Source organism: Halichoerus grypus, chromosome 3, assembly GCF_964656455.1.
Source record: "Halichoerus grypus chromosome 3, mHalGry1.hap1.1, whole genome shotgun sequence".
In the NCBI taxonomy this organism is placed as follows: domain Eukaryota; kingdom Metazoa; phylum Chordata; class Mammalia; order Carnivora; family Phocidae; genus Halichoerus; species Halichoerus grypus.
In genome coordinates this window covers 128,499,871-128,520,688 of record NC_135714.1, presented here as the reverse complement: position 1 = coordinate 128,520,688, position 20,818 = coordinate 128,499,871, and the positions used below count along the sequence as shown (strand labels likewise).

General features: G+C 34.2%; 1 protein-coding gene across 4 annotated transcripts in view; it reads left to right on the top strand.

The window, feature by feature from the left end:
* LRBA (LPS responsive beige-like anchor protein) overlaps positions 1-20,818 on the top strand; it is a 764,390-nt gene that overhangs the window by 546,098 nt on the left and 197,474 nt on the right. For all 4 annotated transcript variants that reach the window (XM_036089189.2, XM_078069304.1, XM_036089190.2 and 1 more), the window contains 2 exons: positions 16,055-16,172; positions 18,255-18,357. In XM_036089189.2, coding sequence (XP_035945082.2) covers positions 16,055-16,172; positions 18,255-18,357 — 221 coding nt within the window. The remainder of the gene's footprint in view (positions 1-16,054; positions 16,173-18,254; positions 18,358-20,818) is intronic.

The following is a 20,818-nucleotide window of genomic DNA, read 5'->3' as shown; positions in this document are numbered from 1 at the left end:
AAAGGGAAGTGAGATGGGGTAAGTTAATGTACTTAGGATAGAATGCAAGCAGGCAGAGTACTCTAATCCTAGTTACACAACATTTTCATGTTCTGTCTCTTTCTCTGCCTCATCAGCCTTCCCTGTTGATAGTACTCTGAGTACCAGTTTCAAGCCGGGGAATCCACAGATAAAGACCAGTGAAACACGGTTGCTCTATTGGAGAGATGCAGCAGCAAGTATACCTGGCCACAGCTGTAGCTAACCAATTACCCTGCTGGATAGTTATGGTTTTGTCTGAATTTCTTGTGCTGATAAAACACACAGGGGCCAGAATCAGATCATATTGGGTATGACAGTTTGGCATATCGGAATTGGTCAATGGGTGGCATATTTAAGCCTAACTTAGTTGTCATCCAGAATGTCAAGAACTGTGAGAGGTCTGGAATTTTACCCTACTTGCAAGCTAACAAATATTTTCTACAGAATTTCATGGATGCTAGTAGAAGACATGAGACTCCTGGATCAGAGACAAAGAATTTTCTTATAACACAACAAACAGAATAAGCATCTAAATGAATGAATTGCCCTAAATGTCTGTCCCCTAGTTTCATGAGGTGATGTGGATGGGTGCTATGGACTGAATTATTCTTTCCCTCTTCACCCCCCCAGTCATATGTTGAAATCCTAACCCCAGTTGTGACTGTATCTGGAGATAGGGACTTTAAAGTTAGTACCCTAATCCAATTGAACTTTGGCTTTATAAGAAGAGGAGGAGAATGATTGACCCCCTCCCCTCCTTTCTCTCTCTTTCTCTCTCTACCAAGTGAGGATAATGTGAATGGCAGCCATCTGCAAGCCAGGTAGAGCGCTCTCACCAGGAACCAACTACGCTAGCACCTTGACCTAGGACTCCCTAGCCTTCAGAACTGTGAGAAATATGTTTCTGTGGTTTAAGCCACCCAGTCTTTGATACTTTGTTGTGGTAGTCTAGGCAGACTAACACAAGAGGCCCAGGTAGATACTGTGTACCCAGTGAGTTTACATCCCAGTTGAGCATCCTCAATGTTTAGAAACCCCAAATGTTTATGATGGTCAGTAAAATTTGGTCCTTGCCCCCAGAGGGCATCATTATCTTTATTATACTGGACAGTAAACAAACCTGCCCTGTGTTCCAAAGTGAGACACTATCTGTCTCTTCCAAGGCTGTTTTTTGTCCAAACGTTTTTGAAAAGAGTGTCTGGAACAAAAGGGTAATTATTGCCTCACTCTCAAAACCTACAGAAAAATCAGCAACGCAAAGCAAAGTTGGCATGATTATATCTTATGAGTTGGTCTTTCCATCTCTATCTGAAAGAACACCTTTTTTTATTCCATCGTACTTCAGTATATTCTATCTTTAACAGGCCTTAACAGATTTCTAACTTTAAAATTACTGTCCATATTTAGCAGCTTTTGAATTCTCTCAGAAGCTACTATTTTACTCATTATCTCTACTTAACATAGCCTATGACTTTTGCCTCTATGTCGTAAGTTACCATCTTACTATCAGTGGTTATTATTTCTTTTGGTTTTCATCTATCCCATTTGTTTTCTTGTCTTCTAGAGCAGAATTTAATATTCTTAGATAATGTATCAAATTCATATTACATATATATTCAGAATATTTTTGGTTGAGATGTTAGGAGACATTTCTTTTAGGTGCTAAAAGTTCATCACAGGGCAATGATACTTCATAGGATTTTTTTTTTCAATTCCTAGAGAAGCATCCACTTTTTTGATCTTATAGTAAGTTCCCTTTAAAGCAAATCAAATAATAAATTCCCAGTTTTTAAAAAAAATTCCCAGTTTTTTAATACTTATGAGAGGTCATTTTAACCACTCTCTCTGGGAACAAAAAATTTGCTAACCTTGGTCATGGCTCCACCAGTTGGAGACCTTACCAGGAGCTGAGACACAAACTCGCTCCTTTAACAAGTCTAGAGCTTTCTCTCCTATTCAGTTTTGAATCATTATAGAAACAAGGAGTGAGAGATGAGGAATTAGTTTTCATTTGAAATGGTTAATCTCGTCATTTATTCATTGAGTATACGTTTATTGAGTTGTGTAATGTACCAAGTATTCCAGGTATGTCTTTAGGTAGACATACCTAAAGTCATACATATTACTGTGTGTCAGGAAGACATTTACAAATAAATGGAATTGGTGCTAGACCTGTGATAGCACAAAACAGAGAATGGTTGAATCTGCTTGGGAAGTCAGAGGTTTTATGAAACATTGTCTTGGCCTTTAAGAATGAGAGGAGAAGTTCACCTTGGAGGAAATACTATGTAGAGGGTTAGAGTACAATTTTAGAAGCCTGATAGACTTGGCTTACCCACCGTACTAGTTATGTGATTTTGGCTACATCATTTAATATCTGTTAAGTATGTTTCCTCATATATAAAATGGTGAAAATGACATTTCATAGTGCCATTTTGATAATTGAAATGAAGCGCTTAACGTAATACTGGCATGTAATGGGCTCTAATTAAATTATATTTTGTAATAGCTGTTGCTGTGACTGCCTACTGTGGCTCTAATACAACCACCACCACCACCTCCTCTACCATGCTCATTAAAAGAGGTTGCCTTCCAGATTGGAAGACCAGCACATTGGAAGACATGTTAAGCAGAGCATGACTGAAGTGTGTATGTTGTATGGGTGGTTTGAACATGAGATATTTCTGTGAAAATATCCATACATGACGAGGACTTATTCTAAAGGTGATTTCAGTACATATGACCAAGAGCAGAGGGATTGTAGGTGCCGGTAGGGAAATCAAAAGAATGAGTTGTAGGGTTTAGGTTGACTCAGGTTTCTTTACATAATATTTGTGGCTCCACTTACCAAAATAGTCTCCAATGGACTAATGATAGCTCTAGAGGCAACAAAATGAGTCCAGATATGTTGAATTTGAGAATTTAGAAGACATCATGGTAGAGCTCTCTAGTAGGTGATTGGATATGTGGGTCCAAAACTGACATCTCCAAGTGGAGATAATCTAATATCTCTAATGTCTCATCACTAGATTCTTGCACCCTTGTATGGTTTGGTATAAAAAGAAACAGTGGTTATAGATGAAATCACTCAGTATAAAATGAGAAGGCTGAGAATTCAGCCACCCCGCTAAAATCCAAAGGAAGTGAAGTTGGAATGTAGGATCAAAGGAAACTGGTATAGACATTTTTGAGAAATGTAAGTGACAGATGGGTGCATTCATGAAATTTGTGATAGTGCAAGACTGGAAAGGCTTCTCCTGGTAGTTGGAGAAGACATTTAATCCATTTATTTTCTAGAGTATTTCTTCTTTTGTTACTTCTAAGACCCATGAATTATTCAGAAGTACAATCTTTAGTTCTCAAACCTTGGGAATTTTTCAGATATCTGTTAATTCCATTGTTGTCAGAGAATATACTTTATATGATATGAATCTACTAAATTTATTGCAACTTGGTTTTTTGACCCAAAATATTTTGTAAATTTATATTCTACTGCTGTTGAATGGAGTGTTTTATAAATGTCAGTTAGGTCATAGTCAATCATCTTTTTCATGTCTTCTTTATCCTTATTGGTTTTCCATCTTCTTGTTTATCAATTATTGAGGAGAAATGTTGAAATCTGTTTATAACTTTGGGTTTATGTTTTTCTCATTTTAGTTCTTAGTTTTTGCTTCATGTATTTTAAAGCACTGTTATTCAGTTCCTAAACAATTGGGATGGTTATGGCCTCTCAGTGAAATGATCTGTTATTATGAAGTGACCCTTTCTATTCCTAGTAGTCTTTTTTGCTCTAAAATCTATTTTGTCTGATTTGATGTCCTTTTCTAATACTTTTGTCATCTCTGTCATTTCTTGGTCAGTTCTGGTTAATTATTTTCTCTCTTCATTATGGGTCATATTTTCCTGATTTTTTTTGTAGGTCTGGTAATTTTGAGTTAAATACCAGCTGTGGTAAATTTTACCCTGTTGTGTTCTAGTCTAGAAATATTTTAATGCATTGTTTTGTGATACAGTTAAGTTACTTAGAAATCGTTTGATCCATCTGGATCTTGCTTTTTAAGGTTTTTTAAGCCTCAAAGAACTCCTGTCAAGTTAGGTAGGGGGCGCCTGGGTGGCTCAGTGGGTTAAGCATCCAAATCTTCGTTTTGGCTCAGTTCTTGATCTCAAGTTCTGGAGATCAAGCTCTGTGCTCAGCACAGAGTCTGCTCAAGATTCCTTCTCCCTCCCCCTTTGCTCCTCCCCCTGCTTGCGCGCGTGCGCGCTCTCTCTCTCAAATAAACAAATAAATAAAATCTTAAAACAAAAAAAAAAGTTTGTTAGGTAGGATCAGAGCAACATTTAGTTCAGGGCTAATTATTCCCCACTGGTGAGGCAAAACCCTTCTGAGTACTTTACCCAGTGCTCCATGAATTATGAGACTTTTTTTTTTCTTTGGCATTTGAGCTCTGGGTATTGTTCCTTGTAATTTGGAGGGATAATTCTTTTACTGGCTTCAGGTTTTTTTGTTTTGTTTTGTTTTTGTTTTTGTTTTTAAACACATGGGTTGATGAGTACTCAGCTAAAGACTATAGATCACGCAGGAGCTCTGTTACTTTCCATTACTCTCCATTCTGCTGCTATGCCCTATGAACTTAGCAGCCTTGCTCTCACCGTTCTCTAGGCTGTTTTCTCTATTTCAGGGGACCTCAGTGTTCCAACTAGGTTACTCCTCCTGCTCTGGAGCCTGCAAATTTCTCAAGGCAGTGAGCTGGGCAAATAGTTTGTGTCACCACTTTTTTCCTTGTCTCTCAGGGATCATTGTCTTTCATTCTTGATGTTTACAGTCTTGAAAATAATTTTTTCCATACATCTGTTTTAAATATTGTTTGTGTATAAGGGTAAATCCAGTGCCTGTTACTTTATCTTGGTTGGAAGTTAAAGTACTCTGACCCTTGAATTTGGTTTTTTTAAAAATGCTATGTTGTATTTTTGCATCTCATTTTTCTACCCCTTTCTGCTTTCCACTGTTTGTGGTCATGTGTCCTAGACTCTTGTATATAGCTTGCTAGGTTGGGCTGGCCCTCTGTCCACCAGTTACTGTCTTCTATGTTCCTGGCACTGTGGTAGGTGTTAATGAATAGAATAGAATAGAATAGAGTAGAGTAGAGTAGAGTAGAATAGAATAGAATAGAATAGAATAGAATAGAATAGAATAAAGATGACTAAGACCCGTGGCCTAGCTTCAAAGAACTCCTGTCAAGTAAGAACTCCAATCTGGGGAGGTTATGCAATGCTATGGGGTTATACAGTGGAATCAGGTAATCAAATCTTACTTAATTTGTATTTATAAAGTTCTGTGCAATACAGTAGGTTCTTTAAGAAAATTGCTTTTTGGAAGACTATATCCGAAGCTAAATACAAGCAGGATGTTTAGTTTTATGCTCTATTATGGAATAAATAAGGGCCTGTAGTACTCATTTATAAGTGACTCCAGCTAAACAAACTGAGTGATTAATAGGAGGAAGAAAGCATATATATATGTATATATGTATATACATATATACGTATATATATATGAAATAAAGTGGAAAAGTATTTCCCTCTAATTAGGAAAAAAGTGTCCTGGGGGTTTAAGGCTGTTAGCATGAAGTTCTTTGTAACTTCTTCTTTTCCATTTTCCATTTTATCTCTGTTCTTTGCTGTTTGAAGAACAAAAGCAAATTTCTTAAAGATAAGCAAAGGTTTTCCCTTTAATCAGTTTAAATAGCTTACTCACCAGAGAAACTTTTAATGGCTAAATCACATTGTACCTGCTACAAAGAGATAAATAGTCTAGCTACAGGCTGATATTACTTATAACTTGAAGATTTAATTCATAAATCTAGGGAGGGGGGCGCCTGGGTGGCTCAGTCATTAAGCGTCTGCCTTCGGCTCAGGTCATGATCCCAGGGTCCTGGGATCGAGCCCCGCATCGGGCTCTCTGCCGAGCAGGGAACCCGCTTCTCCCTCTCCCACTCCTCCTGCTTGTGTTCCCTCTCTGTCAAATAAATAAAACCTTTAAAAAAAAAAAAAAAAATCTAGGGAGGGCTTTTGATACCAATTTGAGATTGAGTTTGAGTTCATAAAGTAAGAATTGGCGTTGAGAAGAAGACTAGTTTGTGTCTTTTGATTGTTTTAAAAATATTTATTATACAACATTCCAATATGTTTAAAATTAGGCAGTTTTTTATTAGTGCTGATTGAAATTTAACTTTTTATTTTTTTATTTATTTATTTTTATTATGTTATGTTAATCACCATACATTACATCATTAGTTTTTGATGTAGTGTTCCATGATTCATTGTTTGCGTATAACACCCAGTGCTCCATGCAGAACGTGCCCTCTTTAATACCCATCACCAGCCTAACCCATCCCCCCACCCCCCTCCCCTCTAGAACCCTCAGTTTGTTTCTCAGAGTCCATAGTCTCTCATGGTTCATCTCCCCCTCTGATTCCACCCCCCTTCATTCTTCCCCTCCTGCTATCTTCTTCTTCTTCTTTTTTTTTTTTAACATATAATGTATTATTTGTTTCAGAGGTACAGATTTGTGATTCAACAGTCTTACAATTCACAGCGCTCGCCATAGCACATACCCTCCCCAATGTCTATCACCCAGCCACCCCATCCCTCCCACCCCCCACCACTCCAGCAACCCTCAGTTTGTTTCCTGAGATTAAGAATTCCTCATATCAGTGAGGTCATATGATACATGTCTTTCTCTGATTGACTTATTTCGCTCAGCATAACACCCTCCGGTTTCATCCACGTCATTGCAAATGGCAAGATTTCGTTCCTTTTGATGGCTGCATAATATTCCATCGTATATATACACCACATCTTCTTTATCCATTCATCTGTCGATGGACATCTTGGCTCTTTCCACAGTTTGGCTATTGTGGACATTGCTGCTATAAACATCGGGGTGCACGTACCCCTTCGGGTCCCTACATTTGTATCTTTGGGGTAAATACCCAGCAGAGCAATTGCTGGGTTGTATGGTAGCTCTATTTTCAACTTTCTGAGGAACCTCCACACTGTTTTCCAGAGTGGCTGCACCAGCTTGCATTCCCACCCACAGTGTAGGAGGGTTCCCCTTTCTCCGCATCCCCGCCAACATCTGTTGTTTCCTGACTTGTTAATTTTAGCCATTCTGACTGGTGTGAGGTGGTATCTCATTGAGGTTTTGATTTGGATTTCCCTGATGCCGAGCTATGTTGAGCACTTTTTCATGTGTCTGTTTGCCCTTTGGATGTCTTCTTTGGAAAAATGTCTGTTCATGTCTTCTGCCCATTTCTTGATTGGATCATTTGTTCTTTGGGTGTTGAGTTTGATAAGTTCTTTATAGATTTTGGATACTAGCCCTTTATCTGATAGGTCATTTGCAAATATCTTCTCCCATTCTGTCGGTTGCCTTTTGGTTTTATTGACTGTTTCCTTTGCTGTGCAAAAGCTTTTTATCTTGATGCAGTCCCAATAGTTCATTTTTGTCCTTGCTTCCCTTGCCTTTGGCGATGTTTCTAGGAAGAAGTTGCTGCGGTTGAGGTCGAAGAGGTTGCTGCTTGTGTTCTCCTCTAGGATTTTGATGGACTCCTGTCTCACATTTAGGTCTTTCAACCATTTTGAGTCTATTTTTGTGTGTGGTGTAAGGAAATGGTCCAGTTTCATTCTTCTGCATGTGGCTGTCCAATTTTCCCAACAGCATTTGTTGAAGAGACTGTCTTTTTTCCATTGGACATTCTTTCCTGCTTTGTTGAAGATTACTTGACCATAGAGTTGAGGGTCCATTTCTGGGCTTTCTATTCTGAAATTTAACTTTTTATTAAGGCATAGAAAGCTCCTGACTTTAGAGAGTCGGTGTGTGAAATAATAGGAAAAAATACTTTATAGCTTGAATTCAGTGACAGTAGCATGTTATTCTCACAAGTTTTTGAGATGTTACTAGGAATTTTTCCAATCAAAATGGAGAAATCATTAAGTATAATTTATATTACTATTTTCCCCATATCATTGATGTAAGAAAAAATTAAATATAAGCATTTTTGAGTAAAAAACAATTTGGATATTTTTAGCATAAAAAATGCAAAAGTTATTTTGAGGATAGTAAGTTGGCCAGAGAGGTGTTAAGAATCATTTTAGGAAGAAAATAGCCGAATTAAGGAAATGTCTTTCTTGGCCTTTTTCTAATTTTGAGAGTATAGATTAATGCATAAATTTATGCTACTTATGTTTAACTTACCTTTTTAATAAAATGAAAAGGTATTGGTCATGGGGCACCTGGGTGGCTCAGTCAGTTAAGTGTTTGCCTTGGGCTCAGGTCATGATCTCAGAGTCCTGCCATCAAGCCCTGCATTGGGCTTTCTGCTCAATGGGGAGTCTGCACTCGCTCACGCACGTGCTCTCTCTCTCAAATGAATAAATAAAATCTTAAAAAAAAAAAAAGGAAAGGTATTGGTGGTACTGGTTGTCTTTTCAAGGCATCATTTGAATTAGGCAAAACTCTACTGGATAAAGGTAATAAACTAGCTGAGATTCCAGACTGTCTTTTAAAGATGTAATACTTTTACTAGTCCAAAATATTGAAGCTTTTCTTCTTTGTATATAGTGCAAGGTGATTTCTCTATCTCATAATAAAATCAGATGGAACACTTTCACACCTTCTTCACGATAAAATTGACATTGTGGTTTTGTTTTTATTATGTTTGTATTAAAAAATGTAGGTATCTCCAAACCCAAATATCTCTATTTTTAATTCAGGTCGTTATCTAAGTTTACTCTTTTTCTGAAAATGTAATACCTAGCTGTTTACCTCACACGCTGCTGTGAAAAATAAAGTAAGGTACATTCATGTTCCTTAATATTCTTTTGTGGTATATTTTGGATTCTTTCAAAAATAATCAGATGCAGATGTATTTAAATTTAAAAACTAAATTAAAAATTAGTTGATGATATATAAATACCTTCTTTGTTCTACTTCTGCATTACCACATTTGCTTTTGACTCATTAAGATACATATTAAATGTTAAATAAGAGATGGCTTTTATGATAAATCATTTAGAATGCAAATTATTTTGAAGCTGAAGAATACTGAAAATAAAACAGAACCAACTAAAGAGTCTGAATTATTTACAGGCCAGGGGCTTAAAGGTGCATCACTCCAGCACAAATATTAAATTATGAAATGGGAATTTCAGTTTACCATAAATCTGTGCCATAGCAGCTTAAAATAAAATAGTTTTACCCATCTAAAGCAACATCAATTTGCTAGTCAGTGCTTCATGTATCAAAGAGCATGCTGTGAAAATATCAATATCATTGGTTAATATAAATGAAATTAATTTTTAAAGCCGGGGTAAAGGTTGACATCTGAAAAATTGCATTACTTTGCAGAAGAGAAATTTCTGTCTTCTAGTGAAATTTCAGGTCATGAGGGCAAGTAATTTTCACAATCTTCAATGGGAGCCAGTGAAATATGAACTTCATTGTCACCTAGCCCCAAAGCGATAAGATAAAATGAGCTGATACATCATTTGCTGTGGTTTTATCATCTCCCTCAGTAATTGGAAGAGAAAACATAAGAGTGTATGTGTGCTCCCCTTCTGCCCCTCCCAGCTGCCCCATCATCCACACCCAGGCTAAAACCATTTTAGCCCAATCAATACAGAGGTCACGTAGCATTTTATTTATATATTTTTAATTTTTCATACTGACTAAACTGCCAAGTAGAACATTAGAGTAATGAATATGTTTAATTGAATTTGTCACCCATGAAAATGCTAAGGAGAATACTGTACTACATCATAGTACCTAGTAAGCAGAAGGAGGAAATTTACCAAATAGAAGGAAAACAATAACTCATAATTAATTTAAAAGGTGATTTCCTTTCATATCCATAACTTTCATATTTTTGTTACCATTGTTCTTTTCAAAGTTTGGAGACATTCTACTTATTCATGGATAGTAATTTAATAACAAAATTACTATCATAAAGTTTTGACCAGCCAACTATATATCATTTTTAAATTCAAAAAGACCTCTAAGTTTTACTTTAAGAATATATCTTTGAAAACTTAAAATTTCTGTGGTAGGTGATGAAGTAAATCCAAAGGCAACTAGAATTCAATATTATTAGAATAAATTCTGAATTTATGAATAAACTCATAAATGCTATGCTTTGATATCAAATTTCAGAGAAAATTACATGCAGCAAAATCCAAAAACTATGTTAATAATAGAGTGGTACAACTTTAAAATACTTGATTAAAATTGCTTTCTACCAGTTTGTTAACATTGCAGTTATTATAAATAAAACATATTTGTAAATATATCTAGTGATGAGTTGCTATTAGAATATTTTTCAGTGTTTCCATTTTAAATATATTTCAAATATTTACTGTTTTCTCATATTTAGATATAATCTTTGTGACTAATTTATAATCATTTTTCATGAAAATGGGATATGAATATTTTCTCGACTTTCCTTCCAGTGGTGTCATTGCTTAATTGATAGAATGATTAGCTTATATTTTGTATATTAAGTTTGGAACATTTTTCTTGGTGTTAAATACATTCTCTATATTTTGGAAATAGTTTTGTTATGAAATTGTAAGTATTCTTGGTGATATATATTATCCGATTTTACTTTTATTATCGAATTCTTCAGAAATCAATATGGAATTGTTTCAAAGAGTAAAACCTCCCCAAAAATTGACAACTATGTGGGACTAGTGTATGCAATGCCAGTCTTAAACATTAAGAAAGAATAATATTTTAAAAAGCTTTTTACTGATTTTTATATGCAAACACTTATTTCTTATTTTTGAGGTAAAAGATTTTATCACTTTTTAATATTTTTCCCTTTAAAATTTTTAAAAAGCATTTTAAATTTAGTGAGGGTAGTTTGTATAGTTTTTGAAAACAAAACCTTTTTTCTTTACTTAAATGAAGCAAATATGACTGTTTTTAGAGACTATTTAAAAATTTTTTTAAAGGTTGATATTCAGTAAAAGCATTTTGCAGTTGGGCAATAAACACATTTCTATTTCTCTCAGAGGATGAGCAAACAAAAGAAAGTTTTATTTGAATAAATTCATTAGCTTTTCAAAATAAACGGTTAAAAGGAAAGTGGAGAAAATGATTTGCTTTCAAGCCAATAAATGCAACAGGGTGAAGAAATTTTTATATGTATTCACACTATATTATTTGAAAGATAGAAAAAAGGCACTGTGTGTATTATCTGGGAAAAATAATATATCCCTGAAAGAAGGCACAATTTTCAGATAAAAATTTTAAAGAAGATATGTTTGATATTTTTAATGTAAAGAAATGGTATATACACTTGAGTGTGTATGTGTGTATATTTAAAATTAAATACTGATTTCTTTCTTCCCTCTCTTACCTCAACATTTTAATAAACCATCTTTGTTAAACAAATTATAAAAAAAGAAAGTTGAATTTACTTTTACCTATTAACAGTACTAACCATATTAAAACAAGGTGGTAAACATTCAAAGAGTGCTGTGGGCTTAAGCTTTCAAGCTATTCTAGACTTAGGGTCATAACTGCAGAGCAGTGGTAATGATATGGTTTCCATAGCAACTGATTCATTGGAGGGCTAGACCTCTGTCTAGGGTGCTGTCAGTGTATGTAGAGTTTCAGTGAACAGAAAGTCCCAAAGAAGGGTCTGCTTCTACCTAATCCAGTTTTAATTGAACTCTAGAGACTTTGAAGTGAAGCCTCAGACCAGGAATATACTATTCCAATAAGAAAGAAAACTCTTGCTTAGCTAGGCCTCAGCTGCATTTCAGTACTGACACCTTTTCCTAATGAATACCTTAAAGAAATGTTATATCAATTTCAGCTACTAATTCTGTTTGTTAAAAGATTTTTTGTTTCCATTTTAAACCCAGCTATCTTGACCGTAAGTATAGAATTTCATTTGTTAATTCTTGTTAAGTCAGGCTAGTTTTCGTGTGTGATTTTAATTTTTGATACTTATGGCAATTTTAAATAATTTTGTCTGTCTCTCCTCCTGTTTCTTTTTCTCTGAGTTTTAACACACTAGACCTGATTATATTTAATTTTGAAAGCACACTGCTGTTGTACATTCAGTATGATACCTGATTTATATCAGGTTTGAAAACATACAAAACAATGCTGGATATTATTTATGGATATATATGTGCTAATAGTATAAAAACTGACATGGGAATGATAAAGCTAAAACAAGAATAGTGATTGGCTCTGACAAAGGAGGAAAATGGGATCAGGAAAGGTTATATATGGGAATTTCAACACTATCTAAAATGCTTTATTAATTTTTTAAAAATATGCAATAATATGGCAAAATGTTAGGATTTTATATGGTTGAGTAATGGGTACGGGGCTTATGTCATTTTCTGCAGTTGTGAATATAATTTGGTAATAAAACATTTTAAAGAAGCATACCACTTCAAGTAGACTTTTTAATAACTATACTGCTTAAAGAAATGGGATATAAATTGAATTTTTTATTAATTAGAAAACCTTCAGTACATTAAAAATTTTATAATAATGTTTTAGTACACTTATTTTTATTAATAACTGAAGTATCTTTGAATATAATTAAATGTTTAGTTGCATGGCCATGATCTTAGAATGACTGAAACCACCATTATGAGCAACAGGCCTTATTATATAGCTTTATAGATAGAAAAAGTAGAATTTTCAGATTAGTGTGTGATATTCTTAGCATATCATAGACCTTAAAGGAGCCTTTGTTATTAGTTTTCTTTGATTTCCCTCTTTCACCTATAACCCAAATACAGGAAGACAAATGTAGTTGATTAAAATTCTGATAAGTTGAATTGTAGTTTAACAAATATTTAAGCCCCTTTTTACAAATGTGACAATATGGTGTATATATTGTAACCTTTGTATTTTTGGATTAGAGAATTTGGAAGCAGGCTAGACTCTGCCACTAACTCCCAAGGGACTTTGTATTAACTATTTAATTTCTCTGGCTCTCATTTTCCTTACTAATAATTGGATAGTAGATTGGAGTATAAGTGTTACAGAACATATACTGGATTCTCTCCTACTTGATAAGTCCAGGGTGGCAAATTCAAATGCCAGTGGGAACTGGACAGATAATAGTAAATGAATCAATGAGTAGAGACTGTGCCGAAATGGTGAGTGTATGTCATTTGTTACCATGTGGCAGATAGATCTAGGTTTGACACTTAGTTTTTCCTGAGAAACTAGAAATATTAATACTTAAAATATCATATGGTCCAAACAAAATGAATTTGGGCCATATATTGAGGGCCATATATTAATTTAGGTTGCCATTCACTGACTCATGTAATCATTTAAAAACATCTACTTTGTGTCAGACATTGTTCTAGAAAATGGAAATAGAGTATACTAGAAGTCTTTGTTCTTAGAACTTAGATTCTAGCATTCGAGTGCTGAATAGAGACAATAGTCAAGCAAGCAGATACCATAATTTCAGGTAATGATAAGTGTTGTGAAGGAAATCTGCTGATTTTGGGGTGGTCATGGAGGAAGTGGGGTTTAGATGAAGTGGCTTCTCTGAGGAGGTGGTATTGGAGCAAAAATCTAATGTAAGAGTGAGCCAATTATGTGAGGATTTGGGAGAACATTGGAGTCAGACAAGAAAATAAGTATAAAGGCCCCAAAGAAGAATGAATTGGGCTCATCTGTGAGTCTCAGATGTAAGGCTTTATAAACAATTATAAAGAGCTTCAGTGTTTATTACGCATGTAGCGGGATGCTACTGGATGGTCATTAAATGCATGAGTGATGTGATCTGATTTATATCTTAAAATTCTATTAAAATTTTTTTTTTCTTTGGCTCCTCTGGTCATAGTAGACTCTACAGGTAAGATAGGAGAAAGACCAAGTAGGAGGCCACTGTAGGCTCTGGACACTTGGACCTACTGGTCATGGTGAGAGAAAGAGGTACATGCAACCTCTGCTTTCAAAAAATCTTGAGAATAAGACTTACAGTTTTGTCCTCCCTTTTCCTTTTCATTTCTCCTGATCTTATTTATGCAGGTATTGGCTGGATGAAGGTAGATTTCTATATCACCAGTTTTAAAACTGGAAGTTTGTTTGGTCCTTAGAATTCTTGCTTTGTTTTTCAAAAAACACTGAGACTTGGAGTTATTCTTTTGTTTTTAGATCCTTTGTGCCAAAAATAGAATTTGTGGAAAAATCTCAATACATACTTAGTGAATTAAATAAGGTTGCTTTTTTCCCAAAGAAATTGCATTTTACATTGAGGAATATAGATAGATTTGTTTGCATTTAAGATCTAGGAAATGGAAATGAATATAGAAAAGAAAGTTCTTGTAGGGTAAATTCTTCTTATTATTTTTTCCTCTCCTTGCTTATCCCATCTTTGTCCCCACCATGCAATATCATAATCACATGTCATTCTATTTGTATTTCTTAATGGTGGTTACTTTTGAGAGATATATCTTAATTGTTTGCTTTCAGGGATTTTCATTAGGTTTTGGTAGTAAATACATCTAATTTTTTTTATTAAATTAATATTAGGTGAAGTACTGGTGTAAGAAATTCCACATCTGGTTTTCCTTTAACACCTTCATAATTAAGCTTTTGAAATGAACTTTTTAAAAAACAAAACTTGAATAACAAAGCAACAAAGTGGCTTAGGACTAAAGACAGGATTACTTTGAGTTGGCAAAGCACATTCTAAGCTACTGCGTCTGTCACATGGGATGACAAGAATTGTAACAAGTTACTCTGACAACCACCTTCTCCATGGAGAGATTATGTTGAGTTCATTTGCAGGTTTGTGTTTAGCCTAGCTGACAAAATGATACTTAACCTCTTATACAGTCAGTCTTTGTGCTTTCTGAATGAATGACTGTTGCCTTAACAGTGACCTTAAAAGTGTGATTTTTTTAAAGTTATGAACTTGAATATATATAATTTTTTTGTTTTATTAAAAAATAATTGACATACAACACTGTATAAGCTTAAGGAATACAGCATGATGGTTTCGTTTACATATATTGTGAAACAGTTACCACAGTACGTCCATTCATCTTCTCATATAGATAACAATTTTTTTAAAAAAGAAGAAAAAAGGGGGAAAAATTTCTCCTTGCAATGAGAAATCTTAGGATTTACTCTAAATATATATTTTAAAATATATAAAAGGTACTTCTGAAGTAGAATCTAAAAAAAGAAAACAAAAAACAAACAAATGAATAAACAAGCAAAAAGCAGAGTCAGACCTATAAATACAGAGAATAAACTGATGGTTGCCGGGGGAGTGGGGGGGGGGCTGGGTAAAATGGGTGAAGGGGGAGTGGGAGATACAGGCTTCCAGTTATGGAATGAATAAGTCACAGGAATAAAAGGCACAGCATGAGGAATACAGACAGTAATACTGTAATAGCAATATAACAGGACCGATGGTAGCTACACTTATGGTGAACATAGCATAATATAAACTCATCAAATCTCTAAGTTATACACCTGAAACTAATGTAACATTGTGTTTCAACTATACTAAACAAAACAAAACAAAACAAAAACCAACCTGAAAACCTCGTATAACATAAAAAAATATTTCTGAATGTATTAAAATTGTATTATATGAAACTGAATTGTATATGTGATCTATAAGCATGCAAGGCATTCTTTTGAGGTCTTTCTTCTTTTTATCTAAAATTTTACTTTCACTAAATAATGCAGTTTGTATTTCCTGAAAAGCAATAGATTACATCACTGCTTTTAAAAGCCCAAAATATATTTATAAGTAGATGTTTTATAATTTTGCTCTGCTTTTTCATTGAGCTTCCTTTCCATAAGTTGCAATCTATTTTCTTAGTCTCCCTCCAAATTATTTCAGTAACAGTTTTTTCAATTTTTAGAAATTATTTTTAATAGGGCCTTTTCTGTTTTATTCAGGGGGAAAAACAACAAGAAAAAATTAAACTGTTGTTACTTACTTGTGCTTATTTTTTTCCTCATTAGATCCTGGCATATACAGAAGGGCTGCATGGAAAATGGCTGTTCACAGAGATACGATCAATCTTTTCTCGTCGTTATCTTTTGCAAAATACAGCCTTGGAGATCTTTATGGCAAACAGAGGTAATATGTTTCAGAAGTATATTGTTATAAAGCTAACCTCCACCTCTTTCAGATTTCATTTTTGAATATACCGTATTATTTCCATTTAGATAGTAATTTGTAGTCTACTCTCTGCCATACTGGCCTCATTTTTTGAACCACATGCATCTTCATGGTTTTTTCCCCAATTGGTCATTCTTAGAATTATTTGTAGTAGTTTTAGTTTTCTGGCCATATCACAGATTAGTGCACGGTTTTCTAAATATGGGGAATAACTAACCGTTTAATCAGTTATGGAATTTTGATGTTCTCAATATTGCTCTGATGCCTAAACTCCTTCTGGAAGGTGGATGCATTTGGAGAGGGGAGAGGGTAATCAAATGATTCATACATTTATTCAATCTTTTGTCTAATCTATTGCCATTTATAAAGGGACCATCAGAAAATGGTACTCAAGTGTCCTGGTTGCTTTGTATTACATCATTCTTGAAAGAACTAAAATTCAATTTGTGGGTTTAAAATGGAACTTGGTGAAATTAATTAAGACAAGAAGGAGAGACAAGGTGAACTTGAAGTAAAAGCATTGGTGGGTATGAGTGGAGCCATAAAAGGAGAATATATAAAACCTAGTGACTTATTGTACATACTCCTTCTATATAAGTAGATTGGAAGTTTGATTTTCTCTTTCTATAATCTACAAGTTGTCGTTTAAAAAAATCTACACGAATGTATATTCCATACACACATTATTTTCTCTTTATAGAATCATGTGTCTTTAGAGAATACAGATTTCTTTAGGTAGAGATGTTTTTTCCTTTCCTATTTGGTCTTCTCCCCTATACATACCTCTTTTTCCCAATGTAAACATTATTCTTCCAGGCAAATAATCAAGTGAATGTTTCACACTTTATTTCAACCTGCATTGTTGCTGTCCCAAAGGGGTTTTGTTACAATCTTACAATATTTATTACTTGCTCATCCTCATTCATATTTTCCTCTTTTAAAATTTCTTGTGTGTCCTTGCTTTTGTATGTGTTTTTCTTTTGCCTTTCCTTCATGGCCTTCATTATCTGCCATAACTTATGATAGTTTTTCTGTTGTTGTTTTTTCCCCTATATTCAATATAATAATGGATGTATAGGGATGGCTTATTAAAAAGGTATGTTGGATATATATATATGACAGTTCCAAATATGTTTTGGGTCCTTAGTGAATGATCATATACTTATTTACCTGAAACATGTTGGTAATGTCAGTATTTAAAGCTATAGCAAATTGATAAATTTTTTTTGGACTGAAGAATTTTTTTTTAAGCTGCGTAGCAAAGAAGGATCATTTTCTAGATGAGTACTTAGAGGTTATGATACTGAAATTATAATATAATTAAAATTTTAAGACTGTCCAAATTTATATCTTCTAATTTATCTCTCATGATTTTGACTTTCTTATTTTCATATTAAGATTAAAAATTTATAGATGACTGTAATAAATTAACATTTATGTACTCAATATGTTTATGTATATTGATGTGTGTTTCTTGATATTCTCAAAATGTATTATTGAAATAGAGATGATTAGAAAACATTTAAATTTGATTATTAACTATAGAGGAAAAGTTTTCCTTTAGGTCACACATTGTTCTGGATTATGTGAACATATAAATTATGAACATATAAAAATTGTAAGGAGGATAACTTTTAAACTGTTTATCATTGGAAATAAACGTGACAATTTAGTACTTAAATCTGTAGTATTTTTGGTGTGTGTTAGATTGTTAACTATATAAACATACTCACAGATACGTATGTTTAACATACATATGTATGTAGCTAATCTCAGCTTCACGTCATATTAATGCAACAACAGTTTTTAGAACTTCTGACAGCATTTAGAGAAGGAACTGTCTATGGCTAAGGTATTTATAAGTAAAATGAATATTACCTCTAGCATATTAATACTAAAACTTGGTATGCACTATAATAAAAGTAAAATGGCAGGAATTGTATACCTGAATTAAGAGTAAATATTTTATTAGACCAAGAAGTCAGTTTTCCAAGAAGGAAGTTATATTGTGTTCTAACTTTTAAAAATTATTTTTCATAGTTGCTGTAATGTTCAACTTCCCAGACCCTGCAACAGTAAAGAAAGTAGTTAACTATCTACCTCGTGTTGGTATTGGAACCAGCTTTGGGTTGCCTCAAACCAGGTACTGTTTTATATGAGAAAGATTTGGAAAATAATCTTTATTAATACTTTTTTCTTACTTTTTTCTTAATTTTCTTATTTTACACTTACTTCTCTTTTATGTTTCATATTAAATGATGATTATTAATGCATTATTTTGAGTCAACTGAACTTCTATCTGAAAAAAACTAGAAAAAGAGGAGCAAATGTAAACCGAAGTAGGATGAAAGAAGAAAATAATAAACATAAAGGCAGAACATTAATAAAAATGTAAGCAAAAACAATAAAGAAAAATCAGTGCAATGAAAAGTTGTTTATATGAAAAGATTAACAAATGTAATAAATATATATACAAGACTTATGAAGAAAAAGAAGACACAAGTTGCCAATATCAAGAATGAAAGAGGGGACATCACAACAGATCCTACAGATATTAAAAGGAAAATAAGGATATATTATGAACAAATTTGTGCTACTTAGACAAGTTAGATGAAATGGACAGATTTCTATGCAATAGGTAACCTTAATACCTCTACAGGGGAAATTGAATTTGTAGTTAAAGGTCTTCTGACAGAGAAAATTCCTAGCTCAAATGGTTTCATTGGCAAATTCTATCAAATATTTAATGAAGAAATAATACCATTTCTGGGCAAACTATTACAGAAAACAGAAAAGAAGGATAAAATTTTAAAGTTATTCTATGAGGCCAGCATTACCTGAATTCCAAATCCACAGAAAAGCATTACCAGAAAACAAAAGGAAAAGGGAAAAGGAAAACTACTGATCATCTTGATTAGAAAAGAAGAAATAAATGTGTCCTATCAAGTCTGCTTTTCATAGGCTGCTTGAATGTCTGCATGACATGGGAGCTGACTTTCCCACAGTAAGTGATTCAAAAGGGAATGAGGCAGAAGCCCCAATGTCTTTTTATGACCTACCCTTGATAGGTAGAGTAGGTCATCAATTCTGCTGCATTATATTCGTTATAATGTAGTCATTAAATACCCAGGCTCCAAGGGAGGGGAGAAGTTCCACTTCTTGAAGAGAAAGTATCAAAGAATTTATGGATGTGTTTTAAAACTACCAGAGGGTACAACTCTTATGTAAAAGGAGCACCTAAAGTGGCCCTTCTAGATTATAAGCAGCGGTTGCTTTATAATGCCAGTGAGGATTTTGATTAGATAGTTTTATAATTTAATGAGGAATTTCAGGTTCAGGATGAAGCAGCTCAGGATGGTGTAGTAAATTTCTTTATCTTAATAAAAAAAGTCTTTTTTTCTACTAATTATCTCTATTTTTTAAGTTTTATTCATTAGTGTTATCATACTTGGGAAATCTTTGTAATGATTTCCCTCAGTTAATGAAAGCTAGGTGTAGGTTAATTCATTAAATCAGCAATTTAAGTAGATCTCAAACACTAACAGTGTGTCTGTTATCCAGCAGTGTACAAGATAGATACCATCTTACCCATGCATGTTTTAACAATTATGCAAACAAGATAAATAACCCTGTAAGTGATGGGAGGGATATAAATAAGGGTGTTATAGTAGTGATTAGTGGAGTAGAGATAAGATGCTTTGAATTATGTGGTCAGAAATGTCTTCCTATATGACTTTTAAGTTTTATTTGAAAGAATAGAATCAGCTTACCTTTGAAAGCAGAAATATCATATGCAAAGGTTCTGAAATAAGGTGAGGTTTCAGTATTTTAAGAAATGTTGGAGGGCGCCTGGGTGGCTCAGTCGTTAAGCGTCTGCCTTCGGCTCAGGTCATGATCCCGGGCTCCCGGGATCGAGTCCCACATCGGGCTCCCTGCTCGGCGGGAAGCCTGCTTCTCCCTCTCCCACTCCCCCTGCTTGTGTTCCTGCTCTCGCTATCTCTCTCTCTGTCAAATAAATAAAAAAAAAAAGAAAGAAAGAAAAAGAAATGTTGGAAGGCAAATATCATTGGAACTTAGTGATTCTGGGAAGAGGGTGTCAGTTCAGAGACAGCAGTTTATTGTGGAAATCCAGATGATATGTGGTGCTGATAGTGCAGTTAAAAAGAGACATCCTTGTTTAGAAATTTTGAGGACATACAACTTGTGTGATTTGGAGATTAGTTAGGTAATGGAGGATGATAAGGGAAGGAGGTGTCTAGTGTGTCTTGCCAAGTTTTAGTTTAAGCTGCTGAATAGCATTTACTGAGATTGGGAACACTGGAGAAGGAATAGTGTGTATCTGTCCTCCCAAGGTTGAGGTCGGGGTTGTGGAGACGAGGTGGGTGGACAGAATATGAGTTTAGTTTTAGATCTATTGAAATTGAAACCCCTGAGTGATGTCCAGACTGAAATGTTGAATAGGAAGTTAGAGCTCAAAAGAAAGGTATAGTAATTGGGAAACACTTAATGTTGAAAGACTGAATGCTTTCCCCTAAGATCAGGAAGGCTAAAATGTCCCCCATTCTCATCATTTCTATCAACAGTATATTAGAGATTTCAGCCTG